Source organism: Ailuropoda melanoleuca, chromosome 11 (genome assembly GCF_002007445.2).
Source record: "Ailuropoda melanoleuca isolate Jingjing chromosome 11, ASM200744v2, whole genome shotgun sequence".
In the NCBI taxonomy this organism is placed as follows: Eukaryota; Metazoa; Chordata; class Mammalia; order Carnivora; family Ursidae; genus Ailuropoda; species Ailuropoda melanoleuca.
Genome location: NC_048228.1, coordinates 11,994,377 through 12,004,238, shown reverse-complemented (window position 1 = coordinate 12,004,238; position 9,862 = coordinate 11,994,377). Strand labels below are relative to the sequence as shown.

The following is a 9,862-nucleotide window of genomic DNA, read 5'->3' as shown; positions in this document are numbered from 1 at the left end:
CCTCCCGCCTCTCGCCCCCAGCCTCCCGCCTCTCGCCTCGCGCCCCGCAGCGGGGCATCGCGACGCCTGGGCCCAGGCCACGGGCCGCAGCGCCGGGGCCGGCGATGAGCGCGAGGAGCCGGCATGAGCGCAGGTGAGTGCGCAGCTCGGGCCGCCCGGAACCGGGCGCGGCCCTGGGCCGCCCATCGTCGCGCCACGCGACACCCCCACCGCAGGCTCGCGGGCCGGGGGAACAACCCCCGGAAGCATCCCCGGGCCCGTCCCCGCCCCCGTCCGGGGGAGTGGGCACCGGGCCCTTCCCGGAGAGGCCAGGAGCCCGGGGATGGCGGCGCGCGGAGCCATCCCCTCCCCGCCTTCCTGCAGCCCTGGGCGCTGTGCAGGAGGATGATTGGAGGTCCTCGGGGAAGGGGCGCAGGGAGCTGCCCCACGCCCACTGGACTCCCTCCCGCAATGACAGATGTCCAGGTCGGGGAAGAGCCTTGGAGGCCTCTGCATCCGGGGCCTCTGGGTAGTTACTCCTCTTGGATGGATAGAGGGATGGATGGATGGATGGATGGATGGATGGATGGATGGATGGATGAGGTTGGAGAAGCCAGGGCTCCCGAATCCCTGGGTCAGTGTCCTGGACACAAATGCCACTCCTGATCCCCTGCCTCAGGGGCCCCCAGGGGAAGCCTGTCAACACCCAAGTCCGAAGACCACACCCTGCATGTGACCCATCCCAGACCATGTGTCCCAAGCCCACCCTTTTTAGAGTCTAAATCCCACCTGCTGCGAATGGAGCCAGGAGACCTCTCTTCTCCAGGAGGGTCTCATCTCCATGGCAGTCACTCAGACCCCAGACCTCAGCAAAGGGCCCACCAAAGGTTGAGCCGGAGGCAGACCCCTCGGTTCTGGTTTCTCCCTCCCTACCCCCCACCTCTCTCCTCACCCCACCGGAAGCTCAGCATGAACCCTGGTGAGGGAGGGCGAGGGCTGAGGAAAGATGCCCTCTGAACCCCAGATTTAAAGATCAGGTTACTACTAGCAGGTTGTTGCCCACCCCCTCTAGCCTGGCAGAGGAGAGGAGCTTCTGGCTGCTGGGGAAGCATGGCAAGGGAGGAGGCAGCCCTGCCGCCCTGGGCCACTGCCAGGTCAGCAGCAGGAAGCCGGGCTTCCGCAGGAAACAAGAGGTTCTCAGATGGCTTTGACTCCAGCCCCTCCACTCTGCAGTGCGGGTGGCATTGCCCCAGGGCTGTGGAGTCAGGGGGGGTTCAAGTCTGGTCTGAACCACCCATAGCTGTGCCACCGTGAACATATTAACCTCTCTGTGGCTCCTGTTAAATGGGATCCAAATCCATACTTTTCACAGGGTGGCTGTGAGGATGAACTAAGAGAAATGTGTTCATTCGGACCCACTCGTTTCCAGCTTCTCCCCTTTCCAGCCTTATGACTCTGGGCCAGGTACTTTGAAGCTTCGTTCCACAGTTTCCCCCACTGCAAATGAACTGGTAATAGCCTCTCTGTCCCTGTTATTCAGGAGAGCAGTACAATCGGCGTGGAAAGTATTCCCATCCTACACAGCCTGCTTGGGGCCAGCCTGAGCTGGTGTTCCTGAAGGAGGTCAGACGCTGCCCTGACCTTCCTGTGCCATCCCCGGGGACACTGAAATGTGACTGGAGACAAACTAGCACTTCCGAGTGTTTTCAACAGGTGTCTCGCAGGAGAGAGCGCACTGGGCTTTGACCTTGTCGGGAGACTAGAGTTTTCCGCAGACAGGACTTCCTCCAAGGTGGACTTGGGAAAGCATGCTCCCCAAGGAGATGAGGGGTGTGGGATGGGCACCAGGACACAGTTCGCAGAGGGAGCATTGTTTAGATCAGAGGGGAAGCGAGCACAGGGTGATCTCTGTCAGGGCCCTTCCCGAAGAGACCAGCGCCTCCACTCCTGGCTGCTGACCCAGAGGCAGGGGTCAGTGACACTCTGCACCATTGCTTCCGTGCTCTGTTCTGTCAGCGAGATGTGCAGGCGTGCACTCGTTCGCTCCTTCAGTAAATGGTTCCTGGGTCCCAGCCACGTGCCTGGCTCTGTGGGGATGCCCGGTCCAGCCTGATGGCATGATGGCTGTCGGTGGGGGTGGTGGAGGCCGGCAGGGAGGGTTTCAGAGCAACACAGACCCTTTCCAGCTGCTAGACAAGTTGGTGAGCCAACTGCCTCTCCCAGATCAGTCTTCTCACCTATAAAATGGGATGCATTTCAGGATGGTTGCCGGATGAAATCTGATCGGCACAAGCGAGGCAACTTGCTCCGGGTGGCCCAGCACGCCATGCAGGCTTCTCCCATCCCCAGCCCAGCCCTGAGCGGGGGAGAAGCGGTCGAGTGTGCACAGGGGAGCAGGGGTACAGCTGTGGGTTCAGACTGGCTGATGGGAACGTGGAAGAGAGCCTGGGAAATGGGTCAGAGCCGAGCCACACCTCTCTGGCAGGGAAGCCGGCAGCTGCCCGTGAAAGAGGCCCACGCTTCAGGAACGTCAGCCTCTCCCAGGGCAGCTGCTGCTCACACTTCCTCGTGTGCCAGCCATCTGCTCGGGGTTACGCTCCTAGCAAGGGGAAATGGAAACCTAGAAAGGTTAAAGCACTTGCCTCCCCAAACACAGCTTGCCTGTAAGAGAGCCAGGGGCTCTGGGGAAGAAGCCACGAGGAGGGGGGTGCAGTGGTTAGGAGCGTGGACTCGAGAGCCAGACTGCCTAGATCCAGATCCCACCACTCACCAGCCTCACCTCTCCCAGCCTCAGTTTCCTAATCTGTACAATAGGGATACAAGTACCCTCTTCATAGAGTGGTGGTGAGGAATAAGTGAGTTAACGCATATGAAGCCCCTGCAACAGGGCCTGGCCTGTGTCAGCCCTTTAGAACCCCAAGGTGCTCTTTTGCTTACGCCACGGAAACCCCCAAGACCAGCCCTAAGGGCCAAAACACAACCTACCGTGCCCCCCTCAGGGAGCCGGTCAGAGACAGCGGGGACTCCAGTAGCAACTGGACCGCCGCAAGAGAGGTCTGTGGCTTTTTGGCGGCCAAGGGCCTGAGAACCCAGCCTGCCAGGCTGTCACTTGCTCTGAAGGCCTGCTCCTCTGCCCCCCCAGACCAGGAGCCAGAGCAAGTCACCCCCTGCCAGGCCCCACCAGCTAGCAGAGGGCCCTCTGCTGAGTGTTGTCCACAGGTCGCTGTCAGGAAGGGAAGGAAATGCAGCCCTGACAAGATTCACTCACAAGCCGGCCAGACGAGGCGGGGCCCCAGAGTGGAAGGGACCGCCCCGGGGACCCGGCTTGGGGTCTGTTGGAGCCCCAGGGGAGAAGGCTGACCTGGCCTCCTACCTCTCTGGCTTTGAGCCCCTGCTGCTGGCCAGAGCCCCCCATGGTTGCAGGCTGTGTGTGTGTGTGTGTGTGTGTGTGTGTGTGTGTATGTGTGTGTGTGTGTGTGGTGTGTTCCCCAGAGACCGGCCTCTTCCCGGCGCTGGTGGCTCTGTTTGTTCTGAGTCAGCGGAGTGGACAGGGAGGGCCTGGCCGGAGGTGGGGCTTGGGTTGTTGAGTCATCGAGTTCAGAGAGGCCTGGGGAGGTGAGGCCGTGAGCCCTGGTCTCCGATAGTACCCACTTGGGCCCCTAAAGTGCAGGATCGGGCTTCAGAGTCCTGGTTCCACCATTTACTGAGGGGGGTGGTGTCTTGTCTCTCTGAGCCTCAGTTCCCTCATTTGTAAAATGAGAGAAAGGAGCCCGGCTCTTTGTGCTGCTGGAGGGTTAAAGGAGCTAATTCGTCTGGAGGCGTGAGCGGGTCTTGTCCCTGGGAAGTGCCTGATGGCTGTCGGCCGCTCTGATTGTGGTCATTACCATCGAAATTATGATCACCGTCGTTATGTGGAGATATGGGGGCTGGGGTGGGATTGCACAGACTCTGCCTGGTCTGATGGGGACACGAGGCCCCAGTCCTCAGGGCATTCTCAGGTGGCGCGGCAGAGGGGTAAACCCACGCTGGAGTCAGCCTGCTTGGACTCGCATCCTGACACTACAGCGTCCTTGCTGTGTGATCTTGGCCAAGTTACTTAACCTCTCTGAGCCTCACTTTCTTCTATATAAACGGGATAATGATTGAGCTCACACGGCAGCGTTATTGTGTTAACTGTGTTGAAAAGGACCAGGAGCAGAGTAGGCTTTCGGAAGCATTGGCTGTTCTGAAACTTCGGAAGCCCAAGTGTTTGGGGACAGAGCAGCTGAGGGGCTGGGGATGTTGTGACAGTGGCAGCGGCCTGGGACACTCTGGGCTTGCAGGACTCTGGCTGGGGAGGGGAAAGGGCCGGAGCTCAGAAATCTGCAGCCTGCTCCCCCTCACACCCCCCACCCCAGCCTCGCGTTCCCGTCCCTCTAAGTGAATCCAGAGAGACTCCTGTGAAACCTGCAGGTGCCCAGCACTGCTGCCATCGCTCTGGCAGGTCTGGAGACGGGCCCAGGCACCTGCGTGTCTGCACCCCACAAAAGCTGCCCAGGGGTGGGAGCAGTGAGCCCAGGCCCTCTGTAGCTCCAGAACAGTCGCTGTGCACCTGCCCTGCCAGGACCCCAGCGCTGCCGTAGGCGAGATGGAGGAAGAGAATTTCTGCAATAGAGCCACCAAGTGCTATTCTCTGAGCCTCAGTGTTCCAATCTGTACAATGGGGGAGATAGCCCTTCCCCGCAGAGGGTTAAGTAAGGAACCCTGGCAAGTGCTCAGCTGGGATATAGCAGCTTCTGTCCTCTGCTTACCCCTCCTCTCTGCCCACCCTCCACCACTGGCTGAGCTCCTCCATCCCACCTTCAGAGTGGGGGCCCGCATCCTGGTTGCTGTCGAAGGCAGGCCTGACATCTTCTCAGTCCAGACTCAACTTCTCAGCATCTCCTTGCTGCCAGGACTCTGCTGGGCCCTGGAGTTGAACAAGGATAAGCAACCCTGATCTGTGCCCTCTGGGTGGGGACCCCATGCAAAGGGGACCCAGAGCTCCCAGGAAGCTAGTAGCTGGATGTGTGAGGGCTGTGGAAGCTCAGGGCACTCACCAGGCCCTGTCCCCCCATTCTGGGCCCACACCTGGCCAGGGATAACCAGACACACAAGGCAACAAGACGCTGTGAGTGAGAGCCAGCAGGACAGTCAGGTAACAGACCCGTGAAGCCTTGAGCCCTTGGGTCTGTCTGTCAGACCAGTTTATAGAATTGCGATGCTTTTTTTCTTTTTTTAAAAAAGATGTTATTTATTTATTTGGGAGAGAGAGAGCATGAGAACATGAGAGCACAAGCTGCGGGAAGGGCAGAGAAGCAGCCTCCCAGGACTCGATCCCAGGACCTGGGAATCATGACCTGAGCCTAAGGCAGACCCTTAACGACTGAGCCATCTAGGCGGCCCTAGTGATGCTTTTTTCTTTTAACTTCAAGTCTCCTTGGTCATGCCACCATTAGCGGAAATCCAAAGGTCATGGTTTCCCATCTAAAATAACCCGTTGTCTTCCCGCTTGCCTCGTTCCCATAGTGTTCCTCTCCCACTGTAAGCCCATAATCGCGGATGAAGACGGCTTTCCCGGCCACGGCCTCACTCTGAAGCACAGCCCTTCAGTCTTCAGAATCAGGCACCGCCAGGAAACGGGGGGGCAACTAGGTCCTGAGATGGTTGTGACCCATCGTGGCCAGGGCTCCAGGATCCTCACTCACCAGAAAGCGCCACATCTGTTCCTGCTAGAACCTTCATCTCACACAGCTGTGAATACCGTTGTCTTGAGTAATCTTACTGTCTCCTTCCTGTGCTCTCCAGCATCAAAGGTTTGACTGCCTTTGGTCCTGGGACCAACACCTTAAGCTTCTCAGGGCAAGAACCCAAAGCATTACAAAGATCTGTGCTGCCTGCCGTTGCTTTTCCCCAGTTCGCGTGTCCAGCCCGCTCCCATTGGCCCCTCTGTACTGGTCCTTGGTCTCGGCAAGCTGGTTCTCTAAAGCTCTGCTCTAGTAACTGTGTGTGAGACCCCATCAATGGAACATTCTGCTGGTCTCCGGAAACATGTCAGAGAGAAAGAGATAGCGTAGGTGGTGGGGAGGGCAGAGAAAGAGAGAGTCCCAAGCAGGTTCCATGCCCAGTGTGGAGCCCAACGTGGGGCTCGATCCCACGACCCTGAGATCATGACCTGAGCCGAAATCAAGAGTCAGACACTCCGCCGACTGAGCCAGCCAGGCGCCGTGCATGTCAGTTTTAATAAAGGACTCTGTCTGTACCTGGGAAATGACAGGCACAGAGGGGACTTGTATTTTCCCCAAATGTTACAGATCAGTTGCAGCAACCAGGATGGCAGCTGTCCAGGAGAGCACTCCCTTCAGCTCCTTCCTGACCACAGCAGCCCCATGGAAGCCATCACAGCTTCCATGCGGGCCACAGAATGACAACACTAACTTTGTTTAAAGTCATAAGAGAAGGAGGAGCGCCCCCCCATGACCTCTGTCCTTTGTGCCCACAGACAGCAGCCCCCTCGTGGGCAGCACGCCCGCCGGCTATGGGACCCTGACGATAGAGACATCTGTAGATCNGCCCCCCACCTGGGCCCTCTGTGTGGCGTTGGCAGAGGCTCAGCGGCTACTGTGGCAGTCCATGGAGAGTCATAGGCTATCACATCGTGGTCTGGCTGATGGCGGGCATCCCTTTGCTGCTCTTCCACTGGAAGCCGGTGTGGGGGGTGCGGCTGCGGCTCCGGCCCTGCAACCTGGCCCGCGCAGAAACACTCGTCATCGAAATAAGAGACAAAGAGGTGAGGCAGCCTGGTGTTGGAGAGGGTGGCGCTGGGGTCCGGTCAGGCAGCCCGGTGGGTGGGGAGGTCTCACCCCCATCTGGCCACTGACTTTCTCTGGGACCACACACAAGTTGTCATCTCTGAACCTCCACTTTCCCATCCAAACAGGGCGGAAGGGGCAGGTTGGGTGGCTCCTGCTTGAGCCCTGCCTGATCTAGCAGGAGCCACCAGGTGGCAGGTGGGACCCCGGCGGGGGGGAGAAGTCTCTTCCGGTACCAAGTCCACAGCTCTGTTCCAGGATAATTCGTGGCAGCTGTATACAGTGCAGGTGCAGACTGAGGCTGTCAGTGAGGGCAGGTGAGGCAGCCCCGTCCCCCTTCCCAGAAGCCCCCGCTCCCCACTGGCCCCCTTCCATAAGTGCTCAGAACAAAGGGAGCAGTACCTCCCACCCCAGGGAGGGACTGTGGCTCCGTGGGATGGGGAGGTGCTGGAACAGCTTCCAGAGCTGCCCAAGAACCCCCACACCCCTTCCAGCCTGGAGCTGCCGGCACAGGGCCCGGAGGACGGCCGGAGCCAGGCGGCGGTGGGGGCAGTCCCAGAGGGTGCGTGGAAGGACACCGCCCAGTTCTGCAGGAACGAAGAGGCAGTGAGTGGATGGCTGGGGTCTGGACAAGTCCTTAAGCCTCCCTGGGCCTCAGTTTCACGCTCTATACAATGGGAGGGTTGGACTCCACATTCCCTGGGCACCTCTGGTTCCATCGTCCCCAACGTCTACGATGCTTGGCCGACCACCTTAATACATCCAGGCCTCCCCGCCTCCTTCCTGCAACTCTGGCCTCTACCCCTGCTCTGCCCCCCACCCCCCCTCCTCCTGAGGCTGCCTCCAGCCTCTTCTCTCTCCTGCCTGGCAGCGGACGCTCCGATACTACGTCTTCCGGGGCCAGCGCTTTGTCTGGATCGAGAGCCGGCAGGCCTTCTGCCAAGTCAGGTAGTGGTGAGGGCCGACGCGCGTGCACATGCACACCCCAGTGCTGGGCGTGACAGAAGAGGTGGCATGAGGTGGCCCGGCGTGGGCTCCCCTCTCAGCTGTGTGCCTTGGTCCCCTGCGACACAAGCCAGTCACCAAGCCTCCTTAGGCCCCGGAATCTCTGTAACCGGGGCATAAAGAGAATCCCCACCTCCTAGGGCTGTTTTGAGGGGGAAAGTATATAAGCTTCACCTGAAGTTAGGCGTAGCCTCAGGCCAAGGTGAAAACGCCAGATCAGACCTTAGGCTCTAGACTCAGCCCATCCATTTGGGGGCTCGTCCCCACTCGGCCTCCTCCTAAGTCTTAGTAAATGGGAGCTGCGTTTGCAGAGCTGAGCAAGGGCACGTGGGGGTGGCACCTGCCACACGCTTTGTGTGGCTTCTCATCCCCCCAGGGCCCTCCGTGGCAGGTGCTGTCACCAGCCCCGCTCTGCAGATGAGAAAACAGGCACAGAGAGGTTAAGTCCCTTACGGAAGGCATCATCGTTGTCAGGAATACTCTCGTCTCTCAGTAGTAGTGATTCTTGTCACTATTAAATGTTCTCATCATGGCTCATTGTTCATCCTCGGCGACGTGGTTTGGGGCCCAATCGGAGGAACAGAAGAAGGTTAAGCCCAGAGTCAGTGAGGGACCTGCCTCCTCCCAGGAACTCAGTGGGCCAGAAGGGGCCTGGAGCCCCGCGTCCCATGGGGGCAGGGGAGGCAGCGCTCAGGCCCCGTCGCCCACATGAGTCCCCCTTCCGCCTCCCGCCTCCTGCCACCCCCCAGCCTGCTGGACCACGGCCGCACCTGTGACGACGTCCACCGCTCTTGCTCCGGCCTCACCCTCCAGGACCAAACCGTGAGGTGGGCACCGCCCCGCACACTGGGGACCCCTGTCTTGGCCCTCTCCGTGTGGTCTTCGGTCACCTGCCTTCCCTGGCTGTAAGACGAGGTGCTAGCTGTGTCACCCCAGAGGGTCTGGCTGCCACTGTCCCCTCCATCTCTTCGCCTGGCCACTTCTCTTACAGGAAGACCATCTACGGCCCCAATGTGATCAGCGTGCCGGTCAAGTCCTATCCGCAGCTGCTGGTGGACGAGGTAGGGCTGTCCCTGGGCCTCGCCCCAGCTCTGGCCTGGATTGGCTGTGTGACCTTGGCCAGGGGCTTGCCATGTTAGGGCTGCTTTATAGTGACGAGCCAGAGCAGCTGTCCGCTCCTCTGTAGGGGACAGTCACCTCAGACCCTGCCCCGTCCGCTCAGGGCGAGGAGTTGGAGGCCGTGGTCCAGGCTGGGGCTGGGAGGAGAGGCCGGGAGGCCAGGCCACATAGCCCGGGCTTCTTCTGTGTGCGAGAGCCGGGCTCCAGAGCCCGGGCCTTACTGCGCCTACGCTGCCTTGACCCTCTGGCAGCCGCGTGAGTAGGGACACTCGGTTCATATGCAAAGATCCCAAGCTTCAGAGGGGTGACGTGGCATAGGGGACAGAGGGCGCCAGTGACGCAGACACCCTAGAGGACGCTGAACATCCTGGCCCTCTGAGCCGGAGGCAGACGCCCATGAGAGGGAGACTGGCTCCTGGAGTCGGGCCTGATGGAACCCCCAGGCAGCCACTCGGGAGCTGCGTGGCTCGGGGCAAGTGACTTGACCCTTCGGTTCCTCCGCTCCCTCATCTGCAAAACGGAACGTGGAATTGTCGTCACCATTGGATGACACTTAGAGAACGCACCTAGCAGGGGCCTGGCATCTAAATGCCTGTGTCCTCTTAGAGCCTAGAAGCGGGGGGCTCCAGGGATGTCTGGAGGGGCTGAGCAGGAGCAGGGCAAAGGCCCGGCCTGGGGCTGGGCCGCCCCGGGGACGTGGGCCCTGATGCTGCCTCCCTGCCCCTCCCCCAGGCACTGAACCCCTACTATGGGTTCCAGGCCTTCAGCATCGGGCTGTGGCTGGCGGACCGCTACTACTCGTACGCCCTGTGCATCTTCCTCATTTCCACCGCCTCCATCTGCCTGTCGCTCTACAAGACCAGAAAGGTGGGGGGGGAGCGGGGGAGGGGGCGGGGCAGGGGTCCCCCAGGGGGCCGCCGCGCACCCAC

The 9,862-nt window shown here is 60.3% G+C and overlaps 1 protein-coding gene and 1 non-coding gene across 2 annotated transcripts in view; one reads left to right on the top strand and one right to left on the bottom strand.

Annotated features, from left to right (window-relative positions):
- Positions 1–123: 123 nt before the first annotated feature.
- Positions 124–9,862, top strand: part of ATP13A2 (ATPase cation transporting 13A2) — a 28,381-nt gene continuing 18,642 nt past the window's right edge. Inside the window, 9 exon segments of the mRNA XM_034672084.1 lie at positions 124–133; positions 6,500–6,576; positions 6,578–6,787; positions 7,068–7,126; positions 7,304–7,415; positions 7,681–7,757; positions 8,564–8,641; positions 8,806–8,875; positions 9,666–9,854. Of these exon segments, the coding sequence (XP_034527975.1) occupies positions 124–133; positions 6,500–6,576; positions 6,578–6,787; positions 7,068–7,126; positions 7,304–7,415; positions 7,681–7,757; positions 8,564–8,641; positions 8,806–8,875; positions 9,666–9,854 (882 nt within the window).
- LOC117804509 lies at positions 6,286–6,419 on the bottom strand. Its single transcript, XR_004628992.1, has one exon. It is a non-coding gene; the product is annotated as a small nucleolar RNA SNORA16B/SNORA16A family (small nucleolar RNA).